The 25952-nt window shown below is 34.8% G+C and overlaps 1 protein-coding gene across 11 annotated transcripts in view; it reads left to right on the top strand.

Annotated features, from left to right (window-relative positions):
* LOC140235664 (uncharacterized) overlaps positions 1 to 15685 on the top strand; it is a 107708-nt gene extending 92023 nt beyond the window's left edge. For 7 of the 11 annotated variants that reach the window (XM_072315684.1, XM_072315682.1, XM_072315678.1 and 4 more), the window contains 7 exons: positions 419 to 466; positions 2394 to 2522; positions 5062 to 5283; positions 7511 to 7554; positions 9036 to 9090; positions 12135 to 12227; positions 14986 to 15685. In XM_072315684.1, the coding sequence (XP_072171785.1) occupies positions 419 to 466; positions 2394 to 2522; positions 5062 to 5283; positions 7511 to 7554; positions 9036 to 9090; positions 12135 to 12185 (549 nt within the window). In that variant the 3' untranslated portion in view covers positions 12186 to 12227; positions 14986 to 15685. The remainder of the gene's footprint in view (positions 1 to 418; positions 467 to 2393; positions 2523 to 5061; positions 5284 to 7510; positions 7555 to 9035; positions 9091 to 12134; positions 12228 to 14985) is intronic. The other 4 variants (XM_072315685.1, XM_072315680.1, XM_072315677.1 and 1 more) reach the window with 2 other exon arrangements.
* Positions 15686 to 25952: the final 10267 nt, after the last annotated feature.

Genomic DNA, 25952 nt, shown 5'->3' with positions numbered 1-25952 from the left:
TCATGTCGCTGGAACACAAACCAAGAAAGACCATGACCAAAAACTGTAAAGTAGCACTTTATTTCCTCTCAATCACCGGCTTTGCATTGAGTTTATTTGTTTTTGTATTCCAAGCATAGTTCAGTGATTGGTTAGCAAATTGTTTTGCAAAATGAGGGGTGTAGATTTTATCTTCCAAATATAGAGTCCCTTTTGAATATCAGCTGACACTGCAGCATTTTGAAGCCACATATTTTCCAGATGACTGCAAAAATGGAAATTCATTAATCATGAATTATCGTAATTGTCTTAAGAATTTTCTGTCGTCATGGTTTTTCTGGCAACTGTTTCAGTGACGCAAATTTCAGACAATTCCGATCATAATATATGTGTGTGCGTGCATGTCACCTAACGACTTGTACTTAACCTCTAACCCTAGGAACGTCGTAAGAAGGAGGAGGCAGAGAAAAAGAGGAAAGAGGCGGAGGTATCTATCGGCCTTGTATTCAAATCTTTTCATGAGCACTGGTGCTGAGCTTGATATGCTGAATGCTAGAAATATATGAATGAAATCAAAGAATGCAATAAAAGAAAAGAATGTCCTGAATGAATGAAGGAATTAATTAATCAATTAATCAATTAATCAATTGATTGATTAATTAATTAATCAATTGATTAATGCATGTTCAAAATAGAATAAGGGAATAGAATAAACAGAATGATGGTATGCACTAAATTTGGATTAAGAGATTGTTTGATATCCAGTGTGGATATTTTCTGCCCGACTAGAAATTGCCTGTGGTTAGTCTCTTTATTATTTACAGCACGAGAGAACAATTTTCATTAGGCATGTTTTTTTTAAAGAAAGGAAAGTGAATTACTGTAGAAAGCAGAGCATGTTACTTTTAGTATGAAACTAAAAGTGAAAAAAAGACTCCAACAGAGCAACAAGATTCATTAGTATGAAAATGCATGCCACCCAAAAAAGAGCATGAATGAGAAATTCATTGAATTCAACCTTTGATTAGTGACATCTAATTATCAATTTAATTTTAGATTATCATTAAAATGATGCAAAGGAAAGAAATCAGTTAAAAACACTCAGTTGATGCATATGTTTAAATTGTATTGCCATATATTACTTTGTATTATAGTTAGATTGACTTGTCATTCAATGACAGGGTTTGCAGAACCCTTTTTGACAAGATTCTGAAATTCCAACAGATTTTTGCACAGGGCATTCAATGTTTGCATTGCTAGTGGCTTTAAGCAAGCTTCATTAGTCTGTTGTAGATCATCCCTGAAATAATAAGCAAGCTGCCTGATGCTATACTACACCTGAGCTGGATTAAACTTTTTAACCAAGCACTAGACAATTTTTAGGACTAATTTGTTTCTGTGAGTCCTGATTTATGTATAATAGAAGCTCACAGAAGACTAACCAAATCTCTGTGAACATATGCGTGCAATAACAGCATGTTTTATAAATCAGTTTTGTATACAGCTAATTCTTACGATTCTTTCTGTCTTTATTCTAATCATCATTATTGAAAATTAATTCCATTACGATTTCCTTTGAAAATCATTGCATTAAGTTGTGTTCGATTTTCAGGGAGAACAAGAAATTGAAGTTATTCCGTCCCGTCCCATCTTCTATTTTGAGATGGCAGAAAATTTTGACAGTTTTGATTCACTGTGAAAGTTTGTTTTGTCTTTTTTTTTTCTCCTTTTAATACAACCAAGCACTGTCCTAGTATGAGAGCATTTTTTTTTTTGCTTTGAAAGTATGATTTGTAAATGAAATGCTTCAGGACTGTCATATTTATGGTCATTTTGATTTCATTGTTATTTGAGTTTATATGTAGTAGAAATTTTGACTCAGGAAGGGTCAAACTGAAGCAGATTTATCTGTCAAAATAGTTGCAATCACTTAATTTCTTGACAAGCCAGATTAGATAAGCCTTCACAGTAGTGAGCCAATAGCAAAGACATACCTGATAAGTCTCCCTAATTCTGCAGGAATCTCCACCAAAAATGAAATCTTAGTCTCTTAATGACCCTGACAAAGAGATAAAGTCCTCCCTAATTTTGGATTTATTCCTGCTTAGAATACACATAATACACAAACAACTCCCGCCCCCTGCTCATTGAACATCCTTGATTTTGTTAATATTGATAGCCCTGCTTTACCTTTCAAATTAACTACACCAACTGTACTTCCTTACATAGCAACTGAAGTTATGAAACAACTAATTTAATGTTACCATCTTTTTTCAAAAGATGGTGTTTATGCTCGACTCAAAAAGGGACCAGTAAATGGTACAAATGGCAAAAAAAAAGAGAATAAAAAATTAATTTGCTGATTGCTTCTCACATCCTATGCTTCCTAACCCTTGCCCTGCTTTGCTTCGTAGGCCAAACAGGCTGCCCCAGCAGATGAGGGGGCTGCAGAAGAGAAAAAAACGGCCGAAGCGGCCAAGCCCAAGCCCAAGCTGGGCGGCAAGTTGGGCAAGCTGACAGCAGGAAGGAAGAAGAATATCATGGTAAGACCCTGATTCATTTCATCAATGGGAAATTTACAGTCACCATGCATTGCAATAATTGCAGAGTTGCTTTTAAAACTGTTGGAAAACAACCAATCAGCATTGAGGATTTCGCATATCGCCTTGGTCACGGCTGTCATTGCAGCTTACGGTTACTGTAAGGAAGAAAAATATCATGGTAAGACCCTGATTCATTTCATCAATGGGAAGCTTACAGTCATCGTGCATTGCAATAATTGCCGAGTTGCTATGGCAACTGTTGGAAAACAACCAATCAGCATTGAAGATTTCACTTAGCGACTTGGCAATGGCTGTTATTGCAACTTACTGTTACTGTAAACGCCTGAATGAAATTGAATATACTTAACTGCTTACAGCAAGCAGCTCTCCCACATGTATTCAATGCCAACAGTATTATTTTGCTTTATTAAAGTCATTTATCTATTTTCTCTCTTCTAATGCTGAGCTGGCAGCTACCAAATCAAATTCTTCCTTTGATTTTGTGTCTGGACTCGTAAGTGGAAGATAAAAAAAGTCCCATGCTGGCAGTCCTTCGCTCATTCAAATCCTGCCACTAATACTAGCCAACTTGTGATCATTTTGTTTTTAAAGTCAGAAACATCACATCTTACCCCATAAAGAGAGTTTCTTAAGACTTCACAACTCTAAATTCAATTCAATTCAATTCAATTCAATTCAAAGGTGTTATTTTCACTTCTTTCAACAGAATGTACAAAAAGTATAAATTCGACATGCATTTGAATGAATGATACATCAGGATAGCAAAGAATAACATTTGTCAATAGTCATTACAAAATGAGGCATTTTTCATACAAACATATTTATACATTCTGCGAAAAAAGTGGAGGTACCCACTCAAATATATATGATGGCAACTGCAGATATTTTCTACCTCACGAATTTTACCATCAAATGTCAGATTATACTGTATCTTCCGATTTAAGCTTATTACATGTTAATACTCGTAGCATAGTAAAAAATTTTGATGATTTTTCTCATTTTCTGTCCTCCATACAGTTAAATTTTTCTATCATTGGGGTAACAGAAACGTGGTTGAATGATACATCTCCTGATCTTGTAAACCTTGATGGTTATAAATTTATTCGTGCTGACAGAAAATGTAGGATATATCAAATCCTATTGCACGCAATATTGGTGTTCTACGTAAATTACGGTATTTTCTTCCGGTAGAAACTCTTTTTGTATTGTATAACTCACTCGTTTTGCCATATATAAATTATTGCAACATTGTCTGGGCAACTTCATACAGTAGTACAAATTCAATATTTTTGCTCCAAAAGAAAGCCATGCGTATTTGTGCTGGGACTGATTATAGAGCTCACACAGACCCAATATTTCAAAAGCATAGAATTCTGAAAATTGATGACATTAATTTTTTACAGACTGCTGCCTTCATGTTTCGCTACAACATTCAGTGTTTACCTTCTTATTTCATGAATATTTTCCAACTCAATAAACAAATCCACTCCTACCCTACAAGAAATGCCTCCAATATTCATCTTATAAATCCCAGAACTTGTTTAGCTAAAAAATCAATTCGGCACACTGGCCCAGACGTATGGAATTCTTTACCATCTCAGTCCCGTGCAATTCGCACGATTGGTTCCTTCAAAAGATTTGTTAAACATATGCTTGTTGCTAAATATCAGTGACTTAATTAACATATCCAGAACATGAATTTCTTTTGTTACTTGAAGCATCTTCATTCTATGTTGTACTCTGCCTTCTGTTGTAGGCATGCCATAGAATGTTTCTCTATTTTTATATACAGATGTAACTGGTCCGTACGTTGCTACACCCAGCCGTTACCTGGCAACAGGGTGTATGCACCTGCAATAGTGTTGTATCTGCACAGTGTGTTATTGTACAGCGAACGAGGAGTCTTTCTATTTCTCTCTGTCTCCTGTTCTTTCTCACCATCTTTCATTATCGCTGTCCCCTTCTTCTTTATTTGTCTTTCTTAGCATCACCTGCGTACATGTCCGTGTATGTTTTGTTACGTAACTGTTTTTGTTGTGTAAAACTAGTTTGTCTTGTTGTAGTTAAGTGAACCGACAGTTGGTTGAAACTGTTTATTCATTTATCTGTGTATGAGGCCCCAATATCAAGCTCGGCTTACTGGGGATCCTCCTGTATGGTACCTTGACTTTTTGTTTATTATCATTATGTCTTTGTTCTTTGTCACTAAGATTTGATTACCTGTCATGTGCAAAATCAGCCATGAATTATTATGAATCATATGTTTATCTCTGAAAGTGATCAGAGTTGATTATATTGTGCCATACAGAAACAATAAAATGAAATGAAATGAAATGAAAAGACTATGCTTGTACAATGTGGGCACCTCGCAGGAGAAAAAAAATAGGTGAAAATGACACCACAAGGTGTTAAATTGTGGAGATAATGGGCCAAGCTTAAACTCCGATACATTTTTGTCGACCCAATCCCCGCCTCTCCCCAACAACTCCCCATCTTCTCCCCATCTTCTCCACCCCAGCAAATGATGATGAAGAAAGCCCAGACCGACCTGAAGGCCGAGGCGGAGCAGAAAGCGGAGATGAGGAACAAGTATGTTGAGGAGAACGTGAAGCCGCTCGACATCGACTCACTCTCCCGCGACCGACTCCGGGCGATGTGCGAGGAGCTCTACGAGCAGTTGCGGGACGCCGAGGGCAACAAATTTGACCTGGAAGTGACTATACGCAAGCAGGATCTGGAGGTGAGGTCACTTAAAGATGGGCCATCCCTTTTGCATTCCTTCCAAAACAGCACAGAACATGATATATTCCACCAGAATGACAAGACATTGTAAAGCTATAACATTTCTGTGATATTTGAATGTTCTTAGCCGTTAAAATTCAAATAATGCACCAAATGCCCACCGTAACGTATTCTGTGTACTAGGCACAGCTGCATACATTAATCCTCCTGTGGTTGTAATATGATACTTATACTTCAAACAAAAGATATGCATGTTAAAGCTGTCAGAAAAGAAGAATTCACTAGCTTCTCTTACTTTGTTATCGATGACAAATAACAACACACCATTTACATGAACTACTATGTGCAACTAAGTGCATCACACAGGTCTGTAAAACTAGTAATTTTTTCGTAGTACGAAAAAATTATTCAAATCTTTTAACGGTCAATTTAACTAAACAGATAAAGACCCTCTTCAGTTCAAAATTTACAGGAGGTTTCCAAATAGTGTTTACTTTTCTTCAATACCTAAGTGTTTTCACTAATTTTTTTCAAAAATCTTCATGCAGAAGAGACTTGAAAACAATCGTCTTCAGTCTCACATAATTGTGATTTTTATACAAACATTTAATAAAAGACAAATGGACAACAGGGTTGGGCATGTTAACTAGCAGTAGTAGTTACACTCACTATCCTATAATCTGATTGTGGATAAATGTGAATCCTACTTTCATGGGAAATAACAGGGTAAATTTTCAGAGGCACTTTAACCTATTGAGGACGGACTGATTTTGCTACAACATGCATTTCCCATAGATACCTGTCCGAGCATACTCGGGACTCATCCTCAACAAGTTAAGGGATGGTATAGATTTTGGTTTGGATGGGGCTTCAGGTTTCCAACCTGTCTTCAAACATTATATTTGGACCCACCTTTTACGAGGACCTCTTTGTTTTACTATGTTGTTTTCGGCACTTTCGGGCTATTGAAGTGTGTAAATGTTGGACACCCTACTACACTTCTACATTTTTTCCTTGAAACTTGGTGTATGCATTATCCAATACAGGTTCTCTTGGACGTTTCTTGCCAAAGGGTCAAAGGTCAAGTGAAAGTGCTAAATTTCACTTCTTCTTTAAACTTATAAAAGGGTCAAAAGTTTGGTATAAATCCTGAAATCCCCAAATACCTGCACTAGACCTAGACAGTATAGCCATTCACCCAAATAAACCTAGTTCAAGGAAAGGTGAACACTCGATGCATTTGTGGCAAACCTGTCATTTTAATATTTTGCCAGTTATGTGAAACTGTCATCACACATTGTGAAGACATTGTGCTATAGACCTATTCGGAGAAGCATGCATTATGGCGGAGGCATACCAGTCGCCATAGCGACATTTCTAGTTATGAATAAGATAATGAAAGACCTATGAGGCCATAACATTTCATGTTATATTAAAGGACAAGTTCACCTTCATTAACATAAGGATTGAGAGAATGTAGCAATATTTGTAGAACACATCATTGAAAGTTTGAGGAAAATCGGACAATCCGTTCAAAAGTTATGAATTTTTGAAGTTTTTGTGCAGTCACCGCTGGATGGGAAGACTACTGCAGTGTATGATGTCACTTGCGAACAACAATATAAGGAAAATATAAAGGGAATTTCACAACATTTCATCTTTTGAAAAAAGTACACATTCCCTTGACTCATTACTGACGTATGTTATGGGTAATATTATTCCCATTGCCTTAAGAAAGAGGCAAGTCAAGTGCTCTTTTATTATGCGAAAAAAGTGAAAATATGTTGAATTTTCTTTACATTTTCTTTATACTGTTGTACTCATATGACATCACAAGCCTTAGTAGTCTCCTCATCCAGCGGTTCCAACACAAAAATTTTAAAAATTCATAACTTTTGCATTGATTGTCCAATTTTCCTCAAACTTTCACTGATGTGTTCTACTAATATTGCTGCATTCTCTTAATCCTTATGTTAATGAAGGTGAACTTGTCCTTTAAAATTCTTGTGTATTTTTTTCTGACCATTATCAGTATTTTATGAGAGCGTGTGAAACTTTCAAATGCCGTAAATTTCTGTTGTATGCTCGCTCTCAATGAAAATTTTCCTGTTCAGTATGTTTTACTTTTTTATCTCTTGAAACACTATAATGTCATGTCAATACCGGTATGTATATTTCCTTGTTTCTCCCACCTTTAATATTTTCTTTTTCATTTGACATCACAGATTGAAGACATGAAAGTCAGGGCCCATGAAGCAAGAGGCAAATTGTAAGTTGGCAATTAATGTTGATATGAGAAAAGAGGAGAAAATTTTGTTAGGTGTTACATAACATGATTACAATTTGAATTAAACTGATTTATTTTATGTGACCACTAACGATGGAGGGAATGTACGTAACCATGGAACTGATAGCCATACGGAGGTCTAGACAGTGAGGATGATATTCCTTGCCAACGAGCACATCCATTGCAACCACGGGGCTTGAACCAGGAATCCTGTGATTTAGATTCTGTGGTTGTGTCCACTGAGCCATAACAGATGTGATTTCTGTGACTTTGTGCCAGTGTTCAGTGGGAACACAGAGGACAAAAGAATTTTTGGATTCTATGAAATGATTTCAGAAACAAAGAGAGAGAGAGGTAGATAGATAGGTAGATAGATAGATAGATAGGTAGATAGATAGATAGATAGATAGATAGATAGATAGGTAGATAGATATGTAGATATATATATTGTTAATTTTTAAATAGATAGATAGATAGATAGGTAGATAGATAGAGATAGATAAATATATAGATTGTTAGACAGATAGATAGATAAGTAGATAGATAGATAGATAGATAAATAGATACATAGATAAATAAATAAATAGATAGATAGATAGATAGAGTGGATGAGAGATAGAGAGAGAGAGAGAGAGAGAGTAAGGCAAGGTAACAACGGCCCAGGAAGAAATGTTTATAAGTGGCTGGTCTGTCATTTTCTCCTGGCAGTGAAGGTACATTAAGTGCACCTGTAAAGGTATCACACTTCTGTGGACTTTAATTAGTGGAATTATCACTGCTAAAAATGGACTGTCCAATAGATGGGTATCACGTTAGTATTGTGTCTTGGAATACTTTTCTTTTCTAATGTGGCAGTGACAGATTAAATGTCAGAAATTTAAGCCAAAACTGTCACCATTAGATATGAGAAGAGATGTGAAGAAAGAATTATTTTATAAAGTTTAAAAAAAAAGGAGCCTGATATACAGATATGTAACGATGCAAATTCACTGATCTAAATCTCGCAATAGTCCATTTTACCATTTGACCTTTCTTTTACTGCAGTCTGTTCTACAGGTTAATTCCCTGAGGCATGTTTGGTGATAATATCTTTGCAATGGTTCATTAAACAAACAGACAAACATGCAGAAATATGTAAAAGATCTATGATGATCTTTCTCTTTAAATACTAGATGGCATTTCATCAGGCATTGAATTTGAAAAAAAAAAATAAAAATCTATAGAAACACCTTGACCTCTACTGTATTGAACAACAAAATATTTTGATTCCCCAGTCTGCTTTTATTGCAAAGTAGAGCCTTAATCAACAGCATTCTTGTGGTTTTGCTGAATGGCCTATTTCCCTTCTCCAAATTATCAAATTTCTGTGAAGAAAAATTGTATCAAACACTTTATGTTGTATGTATGGTGTCATGGAGTTCGGTCATATTTGAAATGATATTTTTGCTGTTGTTTTTCTGCAGTGAAAGACCAGAACTGAAGAAAGTACAAAGAAACGTTGACAAGCCAGCAGAAACGGTAAGATGATAAACACAAGTCACAGCTAATAGTTGCTAACTTCAGAACACCAGGGCAGAGTAGACATAATACAACAGTCAAACCTTACAATGTCAGCAAAGTACAGGACCAAATGGTGATTGAAACTTAAAAAGGTAGATTGTAACTTTTTAGCAAGGTTTAAAGGGACTGTGCCGTACTGGTTGAGGTGGGGATTCAGGTTTATAACATTCCTAAGTGAGATAATGAGATACCTCCTATGAAATATGAAAGAGCATGTAATTTTAAGAAGGATTCAGTGTTTATTTGATGAAAATCGGTTTTCAAAACCGATTTTCATCAAATCAACTTTTGATACCCCTTAGAATTGCATGCTCTTGGACATATCATAGAGTGGCTTCTGAATATCTCACAAAACTTTAAAAGCTAAATCCTCACCTCAACCAGAACTGTACACACCCTTTAATTGGGATCAATAAGGTATTTTACTTTATCTGATTAAAGATAAACAGCCAGCTTCAAATGAAGTGTGTCTAATCAACATTATTAGTTTTCATACATAAATATTCATGCAAACCACCAAGTGTCATATTGTAGAGGGTAGAGGCATATTGTTATAGTGTATAGCAATAGTTCTTGAAACATTGAACTTCAACTTTGCTATTACACAATTCTTGAATGATAAACATAGTGTCCAATAAAGCATACATTTAGAATATTAAAGGTCATAATTATTCCAGCCTACAGAAGTTTTATTGAGTGACAAGTTGCTTGAAGGCGTAGCAGAAAAAAAAAGAGATACTAAAACTTTTTGAGAATCAGTTGTTTGGTGTGTCAGATTTGTTGCAAACTTGAAGACTCCCCTTGTAATGAAAAGTGAAGTGTCATCATAGCATGTACTTTGGCAACAAGCAGCAATCCTGAAAGCTGATTGGCTGGTAATAGCTTTCAGTTATGGTTTTAAAAAAGTGACCAGTTTATGGGTGGTGGGTGATGCGGAAATTGAGGAGGGGGGCAATCAGCAATCCTGAAAGCTGATTGGCTGGTAATAGCTTTCACTTATGGTTTTAAAAAAGTGACCAGTTTATGGGTGGTGAGTGTTGCGGAAATTGAGGAGGGGGGCAATCATTCATGAAATTGTTAGTCATCGAATTTTAATTGTGCCATAGCACAAAGTGTAAAGTAGAAACTGAGGACATTTCAAGTACTGCAATATTTACTTCTGACTGGACGAAAATATGTCAAGTCATGTTAAAATATGCACATGTGTTATAGGTAGATTGCATATGAGACATTTTTGAGAGTTGAGAAAATTTGCACATTCTAGACATTGTAGATAGCATATGTTGCTGGCCATGCATGAAAATTTGTAACAATTCGCATGGATTTCACAGCTCTCATTCAGTTTGACACACAAAAAAAGAAAGAATAGACTGCTTAGATGCACATCTCATAGCATGTTAACACACTTTATTTGCTTTGATTCTACAGGGTTATATGCATCTTGCATTGATACTATAAATTGTGAGAAAACTGGAATTTTAACCATTTTAAAGCATGAGCAGATGGTACACAAGATTCTCTGCATGGCATTAGGTCCATTTTGTGCATATTCCATAATACCAGGGTGTTGAAATTAAAAGGAACTTGAAATATAAGCGTGACAAATAAAGTAGGCAATTGATTTATCATCAGATAAGTTCAATAAAAGCAGAAGAAGAGTGAGCTAAAGTCATTCACAAATTATGTATGCCATCATAATTTTAGTTGTATTGGCAGTAGTAGCTTCTAAAATTTTCATGCCTAATCATGCACTTATACATATTTATGGTCTGTTACTACAATACCCTGAAAATGTCAGAAACCCACAAGCTTTTAAAAATTTAGGGAAATTTTGTTGTCAAATATCAAATTCATTTCAGCAGAACAAAAGTGCTACATGTATTGCTTCTCCTGTCCAAGTTTCACAGTCCATTCACAAAAAGAATCTGTTTTTATGGTATGAAACTTTTTGTTTTTAAATTATTTCATCCTGAGGCATGTTGCTGTAACATGATTTTTAATTGATGTATGGAAATTTAATGTTTATTCTCTTTCATGCTCAATGATATAGGCCTAAATGATTCAAAGTGCATTTGCTCGGGATCGTGAATTCATCAGTACCAAAAGCAGGACTTGATGTTTGGCAACTTGTATGGATTCTGTAGTAACAGATCACATTAATTGAAACTCCATATTCTTTCTCTCAACTGAAATATAAATTTATATGGTTTAGGTAAACTGATTTGTAATTTCCATACCAAAAGGAGCAGTTTGATGTTATTTAATAAACATAAGAGTATTTACTCTAAGTGCATTGTTCTAGCAAGAGCAATATGAATGCTGTTAGATAACAATTTGAAAAAGTTCAGATTAATTGATGATTAGTTGGGTCATATGACGTCATACATTACATAAAGATCATATAATTAACTCCTAAAACACACGGTGAGATATATTGGTCATTTTTAGATCATCTGCAGACATTTTTTTTTTATTTGATATGCTCTAAAATAATGATCTGCATCTTTTGATAGTATATCACAAGAAGTTGTTTCTTTTATGTACAAAACTGTTTCTCATTTATTGGAATACTAACATCCCATGATTTCCTTTCTATCAATTATCTTGCTATGTGAAAGCTTGCATGGGACAAATTATTATCATTTTTTTTTTAGGGGGAGGGGGAATTGATGTGCCATAGTCCTTCAGCTTTGTAGGGGTTCTCTCTAAATGGTGTGTAGTCACATGAATGGAATGTTGGAATATGTAGTTGATTGGACAATATACTTGAAATAATTAGAGGCAAGCTTTACTGAAAACAGAGTCTACATTCTTCGAAATTTTTGTTTCAGGGAAAACAGGATAGATTTCATGACTTCTTAAATGTGAACAGTTTCTTGCCCACGTTTTCTAGTGGGGAATTAAGTTGCGTTGAATTTTTTTGTTCTCGACAAACCGATTTTGCATTTTTCTTGCCTGCCCACCCACAATGCACCTTTGCGCTGCTCTCACCGTTCCTGCAGGATGCAAAGTTTGATTTCCGCAGTCTGATTACCGCCCTCAAGAGTGTCTGAATGATGCATTGTGTGTAGTGCACGACACGTAACTATGGCAACGTGAGTCTGGACGATTAAATTTGACCGTAGAGTGTAGAATAATCTGGTTGCATAATTTGAATGTGTAGTGAAGTAGATGATAGCAGTAAATAGTTCATTTGTTGCTTTTGCTTTGAGCTGATGTTTGAACTAACTAATCTTATTCATTGATGTGGTTACATTTTCGCTGATATGTTTAACATCGTACATTTTGTGTGGGACTAGCTTGCATTGTAGATCAATTAGTGCATTCAGGACTAATATTTGTACCTCATGTCACAAGAACCATGAGGTAGCAAATGCTTCAAACTATAATTTGCAAAAAAAAAATGCACCAAAACAACCAAAACATGCTGAAAGAAATGTGGCTATTTATTTTATTTGAGAAAGGAAAATTTTCACTAGCCAATTTCTGCTTGAATATCTCAAAGCCTTCCATGTCAACTCTCTTGGTTCATCTTATTGTTTTATTTGCATTGACCAAATTAGAGTGCACTGCTCTTAATGGGTCTATGAACTGCCAGCTTTTATGATTTCAGTTCTAAAAACTAAAACGACCAATATTAATTGATATTCACATTTGAAATGTTTATATTCCTTGGAGTAATCATATCAATATTACCTTTATGCAGACACAGTGTACATTTTATTTTGCAGTTCTTTTCCATAAATGTCATTGCGAAAGAAAAACAAAATAACTCATAACAACAAATTCAAAACGTGGGAGATTTATTCCATACTCAATCCAAAAAATGCAGGCGAATTTTCATATTGAATCTGCCCCACACCTCCTAGAATAGATTAATTTCTTCTCGAAATTGTGATCCCTTGGATTCAATGTTCATTTTCTTTTGAATCTTCTGGTATCTTTAGGAACAAAAAAAAAAGTCTGTTTGTTGTTGTTGTTTTTCCATGCCATCACTATTTCGTTCTTTAACATGGTTGCCTTTCTCTTTCTTGCCCTTTCTCTCTCTGTCTCTCTCCTTCTCTCTCTTTGCTTTCTTTTTGCATTAAGTAACAACATCCATCAATATAAATTATGTCCCTGTTTTAAACCAGCCACAGTAAATAATTACTATATGATGCATGATGATCAAATATGCCAGATACTGGAAATCGCAAAATTCTTTCAAATTATTTTTCAATTTTTCAAATCCTTTACAATCAATCCACAGCACATCATGGTACACTTGTGATGCATCCAACCCATGATGATATACAATATGGATAGAAGCATGAGATATTCCCCATGCTTAGTTGGCCAAAACACAATTTAAATTTCATAAATTTAAATTTAATTTAAGTGAACCGTCGTATTTGAATTCAGGATTAATTTGATGCAAAAGCTGGTATACAGTGGGATGATTCTGGATATATATTTGAAGAAATTGGAGGGAAAATGGGGAATGCTTAAACAATATGGATGGATCTATGTTGAAAATCAAATTTAAAAAGATAACCTCTCTTGCCTGTATGTTATATAAAAAGGCTTTAGTAGTAATAGTGGTTGGAATACTTACATCAATCTGAAGAGGAAAAAAAAAAGGATTATGAGGTCGTGATATAAGTAAAGTAAGGCCCAAAATTATGATTTTTTTTCTCAATTTGCTGCAGTCGAACCTACTTTTCTCTGTGTGTTTACCATTATATTGTGGCAAATTAGTTTTGTCTGCTATCTATGTAATTATGTATCATTACAAACCTTTTCCATTATTTCTGCATGGTGTCTTTGATTTCTCCATTTTGCCTTATTTTTATTCTAATCAACTTCTGCATGACATAATATGATTCACTTGGCTACTCTTCGAGATACTGGTTACTATGTCACCTGAAAAAGTTTATAGCTGTGCATTTATATTGTGATTTTTTGTTGTCAACTAATTCCACATTTTATTTATGCACATTGTTATTTGATTCTTTTACAATAATTATAATATTTATTGTGATAGCATTATAATTGTGATTGTAATTACAAGTAGTAGTAGTAGTAGTAGAAGTAGTAGTAGTAGTAGTAGTAGTAGTAGTAGAAGTAGTTGTAGTAGTAGTAGTAGTATCATCATCACAGTCATCAATATCATTATTTTGTTTGTATAATGTACATAAAGAAATCATCAAGTTTAACCTTGTCAACATCCAGGGTACATAATTATTCTGTGACAAATTAACTGCCAATCATTCATATATCCTTTGCATACTGTCATGTATTTTTTTTTGGTTCATTTGCTTCAATTTGAAATGCAATTGATGACAGTTATAAGGTTGATATTTACAATCATGATAATTAGAATTGGATGATAATGATGATAGTGATGGTGTTAATAGAGCAAAGGGATAACAATCATTCAGCCATTTGCCAAAGATTATGCAAAGAGGAATTTAAAACCAGTCACTTCAGCTTCTAAGCTTTCCATGCAACACTGACAGAGACATGGAGTTCTTGTTTAAGACTTTGTATTATAATTCTGTAAAAGTGGATATTTTCGCGCGACTAATTATTTGTGCTCGGCCGGGTAAGAAGAGATTCACATGCTTTTAATTCCGTGGAATCAAGACATCAACTACTGTAACATATGGCAAGCAAAAATATTTGCGTGCTTTTATTTTTGTGCTAGTTTCTGGTCACATGAAATGTGAGAAAATTTCCACTTTTACAGTACCTTGTTGCTTCTGACAATTTAAGATGATTTATTGCAAAGTGCTGTGACATCATCTGCAGTTTGTAATCATAGCCTTATATTTTTGTTTGATGGTATATTGGACCCGCCTTTTATTTCTGCAGTAAGTACAGTAGCAGTCCCTGTCATCTAGTCCAGCTGTTTTATGTCATCTGTCCGTCAACGCGCCAACCCTCCAATCTGAAGACTGGTATCGGTCAACTTGAATCAACCAATCGGAAATTCACTCGCATTCTCTGGACATATGTGCGGATGTCACATCGCTGTAGCAACAGGGGAGTTTTTATGGTGGCTGTATATGTTGTAGGTTACGTTAGCAATGTTGTGATTGCTGCAAAAAGATTCTCTTAGAAGTTTAGAAAAAGAAATGTCACATTGTCATGGCAACACAGAATGTATCTGTTCTGATGCTAGTGGCTGTAGGTGATTTAGTAATCTTTGTGGACTGATGTATTAAGGTAAGCCCAACATTCATTATACAAAAAAGGGGATTCCTCGTGATCGTAATGTAGGCCCTAATGTCCATAACAAGTATCTGAGAATTCTAAGGATAGCATGTATTTGAGACAGGTTTGCAAATATATCCAGCAAAGTCTTCAGATTAAATGTCCAATGCCTGTGATGGAAGTTTTTGGAGAGGAGTTGCTCTTTTTTTTTTGTAACAAAGATTAGAGTCACACGCAGTAGGATGTCCAGGTTTACTGTGTATGACTGTCCAAAAACACTCTCTCATGATGTAGGCCTATATGTAACGTCTTCCGCAGATTCCGTCTTTGCAATGATGGTTCTTCATCATCTCCATCTGTGTCCACTTCTAATGGAAAGAAATAGATTTAAAATCCGGTAGAAGTTTCTATAACTACTGGTAAGTCTCATCCCAGTATTACGGGTGTATGTAATCCATACAAACATGAATAGATGCAGACTGGTTCCGTAGCACCTGCTTTGGAGTACAACTGTGTCCAACTCTCAGAACTGTTCACCTTATTCGTGAGTGTAGAAAGGAACATGACATGAGTGGTTTGTTATACACCCCAAACAAGTAAGCCTATTCACACACACCCACACACACACACACACACACATAATAATATACTTTCAGTTTGCATTCGTCAACCTGATGTAGTATTACAGCTTCACTAATATAAAGTCCAAGTTCGTTATGTTTATTGACTTCCATTCCCAGTCCCCATGAAAAAAATCTATGTGACCGTGAAGTTGATTCAGATATAATACACTGTAACCTGTTGGATATTCTTGTCCATTTGGTGCCATCACAGACCACTTTAAAAGTTTTGTAAATCATCTTGAGGAAATAAAGAAGCATTTCTATACATGAGTAGAGATATTCAAAAAGATATACAGGGGAAATGGGGCATTACATTTGTGACTTCGATGGATGATGAATCAACTGTCTGGAATATTTTTGTGTGATGCCGATATGCCTATAGTCATGTATCGCAATCTGTTATATATTCATCACAGTACCAAGAAATGGCATGTTTAGTGATTGTACAATGTAATTATGAGACTGTCGTGAAATGATGCTTGGGATTAATTTGCTGAAAGCTGGAGAAAACATGTATGAAAAAAAAAGAAGGGGAAAAAAGGTCAATGCACAGCTACATTCTCAAGCTTACTTACAATACAGTGGACTCTCATTATAAAGAATACTGTATAACAAACTGTCACTATAGTGAGGTTATGTTCTTGCAACAAAATTCGAAGCTCCTTACTTTGTATTGTGTTGTTTTTCAAACCCTGATATAACAAAATATTAATGCAACAATGGAATCTCTTAGGTCCCAAGAAGTTTCTTATAATGAGAGTTCACTATATTTGGAAGCAACAAAGCATGGTAGTTTAGTATGAATAGTGCCTTATTTGTTTGATAACAGATACATATCGTACAGAGATTCAAGGGAAATTAGAAATGGGTAATATGAATATTCATTGAAAGACTGTCCCTCCTTTGACACATGAATATTAATTGATGTAGTCATTATCAATTTTTCTTTCATAAATTCAAGTGTTCAGAATATTCACTATATTGTATATACATGTATTTTACTATGATTATCAATCCTGTTTATATACAATTACTGCTGGTCTAAATCATCGTAATCCGGGACAGTCTTTAGTTTGGAGACCCTTAGGAGAAATAAAATATCTTGAAAATGAATAGCCGCTATTCTTTCTGTCTTCAACATATCACTTGATGAGGGTTTAGTGAAATTTTGGTAATTGTTTTCTAACTTTGCTTGATCTTTTGCTCAACTTACTATATTTTTTTCCTCATCAAGAAGAAGTTTGAATATGACTTATATGTAAGTTCCTGCAAGGATCATTGTAATGTATGATATGATTCATGTATTGATATGGAACAAATTTATTGGAAGTTTCCAGAAAATTGGTCCATCTACATACTATGCAAGCCAAACAAAACTGACACTTATTATTATTATTATTATTATTATTATTATTATTATTATTATCATTATTATTATTATTATTATTATTATTATCATTATTATTATTATTATTATTATTATTATCATTATTATTATTATTATTATCATTATCATTATTATTATTATTATCATTATTATTATTATCATTTCATCAATTTGGGAAATTAAAACTTCAGTGTCGTTCATTGAGACTACTGTCATTAAATTGCTATTCAGTATTCCGATATGACGGTGTTGCTATGTAATTGTACGGACTTGGCGCAAGTTGCGTGTCTGCACAGCACAGTTGCGCTATTGTATCGGCAAGGTGCTAATGTACGCAGGGTACGACGGTCGGCAACCAAGGTGTACAAAACGTGCCTTGTTTTCCTTCGTATTTAGGAACAGTATTTTGGGTATACGATATTACAGGCTCTTTATGCAGCAGAATAAGAAATGTTTAAAAAAAAGAAAAAAATATAAAAATTGCAAAAAGTAGATTTATGGTATGTTTCTCGCGACCTTGGCACTTATGTAGTTTTCATATGTGTATAGTATATTAGAATTATTACGTGATTTGTGATTTGATTCTAGAAAATTCCTCATATGTAGGGAAATTTTCTAAAAGACATCTAGTGTGCGTTTAAAAAAGATGGAATGCCATTTGACACCGCACATGAGTGGTGGAGTGGTAAATCTCAGATCATGCACGCTGGCAAGTTTCTAGTTTATGTGTCGCGCGTGTTCTGATTGGCATCAATGCATTCATGCACACGGCGAAATTGAGTCTTCCAGCCTGCACTGCGCTTTAGTCTTGACCTTGACATGCGGTCGTAAAGGTCAAAGGTCACACACACACACACCCAGAGGTCACAAGGACAGTTTAATAGTGGTCTCCTCCACCTTCCTTTCCCGTTCACCTCAAGAGAAAATGGCTGCACCTGGTCGTACAAAGGCCTGAGGTGTAGGAGCATTGCACCGCACACCACACCCCTCCACTCCTCAGGGGCGGACCATTTCTTGTCGGTACTGACTAGATAATGGTAGCTGTTCTCTTTCGCCAACTGTCGCGACTCCGGCCAAACTTTCTTCCGTACATGCTGAAGAGCATCCCAAGAAGTGACAAAAGGAATTTTTCACTGAGTCTGCTTCCCCTTATTGCAGCGATTAATTGTTTTTTCATCGTGGAGTACCTATAGCCCAGTTCCCATTTGGGTGCTTCATTTCATGTTTGACTTCTACTAATCTTTTTTTCTTTTTCGATTGCCCAAGGTATATTCACCACTTATTTCAGTGGCTTATGGTGAAATTATCTTTCAGAGAACCACAATAGAACATCAATTTTATCATTTGATTTTGGTACTTTGAGAGCTTGAATCCTCGAAGCTGCTACAGTTTATTTTTCTTTCACGAGAGAAAGCATATGCAAAAGAGAACAGCTACCATACAAAAAAAAAACTTATGCATGGGATTAATGATTATGTGTAAGGCCCCAACAATTTTCCATTGATGGAAATAAGCATCAAGAAAAATAACTTGTCTTAGTTTATATGGACCTTCCATAACATAAATTATATTTAAGTTTTGATAGAGATAGCGAGTATGGTGCTTTGTTTATTAATGAAAATAAAGACACATTGATTTTAATGTCTTCTCAAGTCAATTATTGTACTATATTACTTTCTTTACTGTAAATTTGTGGTGGGCTTTCTTTGAAATGTTTCGCTTCCTAGGGCAATATTGTTAGCCTGTATCTTAGTAGCCGCAAAAGGTGTGCATAAATATTTTGAGAGGTGAGGACGACCTAGTTGTAAACGAAAACTTTTTGTGTGTTTTTAGGACTGTATTTATTGAATGTACTGCATTTCTAAGTATTTATTTAATAACTAGCATCTTTTTAAACCTGACTATGCCAAATGGAAATAACTTTTTTTTCCATTGTTATGCAATATCATATAATTAGCATGTCTTTTGTCTTGTATTATATGTCATTTGTATCTTGTACCAAGATTCTGATCACATCTACTATTGGATTTCATACACCACTTTTTAGTTTGAGATTTTAGAGATGTTTAGCTGAATTAGTGAGCAGTGAGAGGGGAAAAAAAGATGGGGAAAATAAGTGATGAGTGTGTTTTTGAAGTGAGTTTAAAATTCTATATAACAAAAATTGAAGGCAATGAAATTTTGTTTATCTTTTTCTGAATTGGACAGTACCCTAATGTATAGATAATTCAGTTATGCTCTGTAAATCAACAACCTGTGCTGTATAAAAATGTTACTCTCCATTTATTGGTCAAATGCAACTTTAAAATCCTGATGTGTCTCGGACATTTGTCCAAGGCATGTTTGTTTATATCTTACATCTTTTTTTTTTCTTACAACCTATTTTCCAGATTTTGTGTGTCCATACCAGTCACGGTGAAAGATCCCACGCTTCATAATCCGTCTTTTCTTGTACGAGCCAGATTCAAAGTAGATGGAAACGCCATCTGCTAGTTTTCAATGAGTAGTAACGTGAAATCAAGTGATGTCGTGGAAGCACTCCCTTTGGTGCAATTATGAAATAAATCCTTTTTCGCCATAACTTCTGTGAATCAGTCTGAGCCCAAGATTTACTTTAATTGCTGATCTTTGCAAAAAAAAAAAAAAAAAACACACAGACAGCGCATTCTTCTTGCATTTTTTTGTATTTGTTTTTTGTTTGACAACAAATCTTAATTTCTATTTTTTAAAATAGTCCTGCAATTTGCAACAGTAGTACATGTCTCTATAGACTCAAAGAGAGCCAGTTTAGTTTAACTTTTTTTTTATTTGATCGGTGAAGGAGGTCTTCAAACCATGATTCCCTTGTAGTGAAAACTTGACAGACAAAAAAAAAAAGTGGACTGTTTCTTACGAGAAAGAGAAGAAAATGAGATCTTCATTTGAAAGAAATGGCCATATAAAAGACTTTTATTCAGTAATTGAATAAATGAATTCACAACTCCAAGGAAACTAAACTGCCTTTGTGTGAGCTCTTTGTGAAGTTTGTACCCATAATTTTGATTATCAAAATGCATACAAATGTGGATTCTCTCTCTAAATATGTTTGTGTTTATATACGGTTATATATACATATATTTAAATATATATATATATATATATATATATATATATATATATATATATATATATATGAAGAGTTTGTTTGCAAAAAACGATAAGTCCATTTTTGAAGATTTTGAAATAGGGTTTCTGTCATAAAGTACAAAATAATACCTTTTAAATGATATATTGATTACTACATATAAAGGTATATTTTTGAAGTTATGGTCAAAAGAAGCAAATTTTTTTTTATTATTCTCTTTGTTTTTCTCGACCTTTAATCGCAAATATCTCCATTTGACAAATATGGACTTATCGGTTTTTGCAAACAAACTCTTCATATATATATATATATATATATATATATATATATATATATAATTAATAAACACTATTTCTAGCCATAAGGAGAAATGCGGAATAAATAATAATTTGGGGGAATTTATGTCCAGGGAAACCAAAACCTATAAAGGTTTACTACAGAGATTTTAAAAACAAAATATTTTCTCAAAGCATGACTAAGTTGCTATCTCAGAATAATGTGCCACACAGGGGGTTTCCACTATGGCACATAAAGAGTAAACATCAAGAAAAAGAAATTGGTCTAGGAAATTTCTACCCTCTAGAGTATTTTTTTTCCATCATTTAGCAAGTTTTTAGTCTATTAAAATCTTGTTCTCATTATGAATGAAAAAAAACAACAAATAGTGAAATATGGATGTATATGTTTGATATTTAAAATTTACAAGAACATTCTGAAGGAAACATGGTCTTTGACGATCCTTATCTAAGACTTGCACATAACATCACATCTCAGATCATCATTCATGCCATCACTGAACAACCATGCAGTTATTCACTGAGAATGATGGACAGAATTACGCAAGGCAGTGGATTCACAGTACATTGTATAACCTTTTATTCGGGGGGGGGGGGGGGGGTATATAGTTTCCATAGTAACAATGATGTCATAGACAAAGTACATTATGTCATACAAACATCACACACACACTGAACCAGACACAAATTTCTCACCCGATTTTTCTCGTCTGTGGAAGTGCTGAACACCTGTTGTGGTACATGTATAATAATCGTGATTGTCTATTTCATTATGACATAAGATAGGGCCCTACCAATACACCCGTGTATTTATTTGGTCACTTAATAAAACACACACAAACACACATGGATCACAGTGCTTCATATTCGTGATTTGATTATAATTATTCAATCCAGCAATACAAAAACATGCTTCCTATGCGTCCATATATTGTTCTGAAACCTCTACATATAAAAATAGAATAATCCATTTTCATGCATAGTACAACAGGCGTATATTGCGGATGTATCACTGATATTTACACATAATTTTATTTTCAGGCAACCCTGTTAAACTCTTTATGTGCCACGTTCGCACGTCCGACTCAGTCGACGGCGTGCCAACTTCGTATATTCTGCTCAAATGCACAAGCCCACCCAAACCCGATGATAAATCGCCAAATGGCACAGTACAATAAATTTCTTGTGCTTCCGTACTCTCACAAAAAGATTGCATTTTATGCTGTAATTGACTATCAAACCGAGTTCCCTACTGGATTTGCATGTTAATTCTAAGTTTCTGTCACTGTCTTGTGTGCGAAAGTCATGCCTTTACAGTAATTTGGCTACTAGACGTGTGAAAGAAAAAAAAAATTATCTTAGGTTTGTCATACAACTTACATCAAAGCTAAGTTTGGCATTTTCTCTACAACTTTGCTCACTATGTTTCCAGCTGAACAGAAATCTCTAGAAGTTACACTGATTTGAAAAGAGAATGTTTTTTCAAAGCATGGCAATGTTGGTGTCTCAGAATAATGTGGCACAAGGGGTTTCACCATGGCACATAAAGAGTTAAACAAGATCGATCATTTCACAAGCTTTTGATTGTTATGACAAAGTCAAGTCGCAACAATCATTTCCAAGAATCACCTATTGTGCATCTAAAACAGAGAAGAAAAAAAAAAGAAAAAATTAATGCCATTTTACAAGTATGCACTTCTTCAATTTGCTCATATTCTGCTGAAGGAATGAATAGACTCCAGGCTGACAAAATAACTTTGTTTCACAAAAATTTTGTTACATCAATGTCTGGTTAATACAGACAATAAATTACACAGAAAACTTTGAACCTTATGGCAAGAAAGACTACTCTGTTATAGTGGACAATTTTAATATCATGATTCTCCATAACAAGATTCCACTGTATTAGTGAAATGACATTGTGTAAAACTCTTAACTCTTACCATTTTATGTCGAAAGCATAGAACTGGTATGTTAATACAACAAAGTGTGTTTGTTTAGACTTTTACATTTTGACAGAGTTGCTCAATTTCCATTTCCCCCTTATTTTATTTCATTTTCCCCTTTCTTTAGGGGGAGCGAAGGGTGACTTTCTTACAGAAATGACAATAGAAGAACTTGGAAATTTACAGTCAAACTTACAGAACAAGTTTAAACAGCCAATTTGGTAGGCAGTCACAATCATAATGTGCAGGATAGGGTTAATACACTGTACCGTATGGGATATGATTTTCTGTGAGATGTTGGAAGCAATGATCTGAGGGCCAATAACAAAGTCTGTCAACTTTTCACCCGGGGGCGGTAGCGAAGAAGAACATACGAGACACTTGCAAAACATGGGCACACAAAATACATACAATAAAAATCATTTTTACTGAATACCAGATTTTCCTTTCTCCCGGTCGAATATACCACATGATCCATTAAAGGGATCGTATAGTTTTGATTGAGACCTTATTTCAGGTTTCTAACATTTTTGGGTGAGATAATGAGAAACCTCTTAGGAAATATGAAAGAGCATGTAATTCTATGAGGATTTCAATGTTTATTTGATGAAAATTGGTTTTGAAATGGCTGAAATATCCAAAAAAGAGCAATTCAATAAAGTGTGGGACCCACACTTTATTACGATCGCTTTGTTTTACTTTGTTTTTGGATGTTTCAGTCATTCCAAACCCGATTTTCATCAAATAAACTTTGAATTCCTCTTAAAATGGTATGCTCTGTAATTTATCATGTGTTTTCTTGGTATCTCGCAAAAAGTTAAAAGCCCAATTCTCATCTCCACCAATACTGTACCATCCCTATAACCATTCGATGCACATATAAAAACGACATTTCAGCACGACATATTCTACACCCAACATTCACATCTGACAAACTTTTGTTGAAGAGTCTGCATTTTCCTTACTGGTGGTAACATATTTTTACTTTCACTCCTCCAACATAAATTTATTCACCTTTCTTTGGTCTACCCTTCACACATGTTTGTTTCTGAGATAAAAGACAAACACAGCAAGCCGACAATGAAGATAATTGTGTGATTGCAGGAGCACTGTCAAATTACTCTGATAAGACACAGGGTTGATTACCCCTTTAAGTTAACTAATTAAGTCCTCGAGTGATTTGCTGCAGAACGTATTGTCCTTGGAACATTAAATTGGCAACTAAAAATTTCACTACATGTCTCATATTGGAGAAAAAAATTAGATGACCTGGCTTTATTCATTCAGTGTGCACAAGACGCAAAAAAAAGAAGCCTGACGAAATACTAGATTTAGAGTACACACGGAAATTAATCTCTTAAAATGTTGCCAATTTCAGGATCATTTGCAAATTTAACAGTTACGAGGCTTTTGGAAATTCTGCAACCAAGACAACTATATATCACTTGTACCAATGTCGGCTTAACTGAATGGGAATTCTTTACTCTAGTTCAAGAAACACCAGCAAAGAATAATAAAAAGAAAAGTTAATTTCTGTAACTTGCTGGTTTTAAATAATGGACTTTTCACATCAGAAGTAGAATTCCAAGCAATCCACAGTCAAAACAAAACAAATAATAATTGCATTCAGTTTGATGAAGACGGAAAGAAATCACAGCTGCAGTCCATTTTCCCTGAAGACATAGCTGATTTTCACAATTTGATTTGAATAGTATCAAAAAAATGTATTTTTAAAAAAACATGCACAATTTACATGAGTCGGTGATCGCACTTTTAAAATCACCTGAAAGAACTTGGAATTTTAGAGTAGAGGTAGAGAAAAAAATTGAGCAATGGACAGCAACAGAAATGCTACACGCCAGTCATACCAACTAGATCCTTAACAGCAGAAGGCACATTAGAATTACTGAAATTAATTTGTTGATTGTTTTCAGATTGATTAGTTAGGTTGCCATCAATATTTACAGGGGCGGATCCAGGAATTTTGTAAAGGGGGGGGGGGGCGCAACTAATATTTCTGGTACCACTTCCAGGTTTCATTTCATTTTTCTCTTTTTATTTCTTTTGTTTTTAACTAGAATTAAGGGGGGCATGCGCCGGTTGCGCCCCCCTCTGGATCCGCCACTGATTTCACACGTTAGAAACACTGGCTGGAAATCGGGTATGCCTTCTTTTCACATAAATGGAGATTATTGTGAAGTCAAAGTGAAACTCTGAATACACATGTATTTTTTTTTTTCAAGCTTCATTCATAAAATCTATATCCACCCAACCACATGAAAGTGCCAGGCAAAATTACACATGAAATTTGAGCAATGCTCACTAGCTGCAAGAAGAAGGACATGGATGTATCGAGGAATTCCGTAAAAGGGGGGTGCAAAAATGTTTCTGGTGCTACTTCCAGCTTTCATTTCATTTTTTTCCCCATATTTCTTTTGTTTTGACACAAAAAATAAAGGGGGGCGCGCCCCAGTGCGAACCCCTCTGGATCCGCCAGTGGTAGGATCACAGCAACTGTCTACGGGCTCATGCTCGAAGCCGCAAAAAGAGTTCGTAGGCATACGAACTCTGGCGTATAGAAAAGTATACATCAGATCCCTGTACACTGTCCAGTGACTGAAACATACAGTCCACAGTCCTGAAGTCCATAGAACCAGAGGGCTCAAAAAAAAAAAAAAAAAAAAAAAAACAACCAAACAAACTGAATTTTGACTGTGCTGGTCAAAATACAAACAAGTTTTGGTCATTGATCATTTCAAAGCTGTAAATATTTCCACAACAAAAATATCACTATAAAAGAGGAAATGTTTCTTTGTACAGTGCGCTCCCATTTTAACAACCACAGTTATCATGAAAATACTCATTCTAATGAAGTAAACATGCAGGCCAACAGATTACCATACACATATACATACCTTAAACATATACAAACTTTACTGTTCAGTTTTAACGAAATTTCAATATAACAAAAAAGAAGTCAATCTCAAGGACTTCCTTACAATGGGAGTGCACTGTTACTGAAAATTCACAGTTTTTAATCTTTGTCAGTATGTAAGGAATGTCATATCCCCTATGATCTGAAAAGCGTCTTGCATTCATATGCAAAAAGGGAGAGAGATTAAAAAAAAAAAAAAAAAAAGAGTTCATGCAAAATTTTTGATCTTTTTTTTTTTTTCCTGGTTGAGGTTAATAAGAATAAGGAATTATTAGACTTTCCAAAAAGTCAATCATTCACATCTACTGTTAATA

Source organism: Diadema setosum, chromosome 12 (genome assembly GCF_964275005.1).
Source record: "Diadema setosum chromosome 12, eeDiaSeto1, whole genome shotgun sequence".
NCBI lineage: Eukaryota > Metazoa > Echinodermata > Echinoidea > Diadematoida > Diadematidae > Diadema > Diadema setosum.
This window is presented reverse-complemented; position numbering and strand designations above follow the sequence as displayed.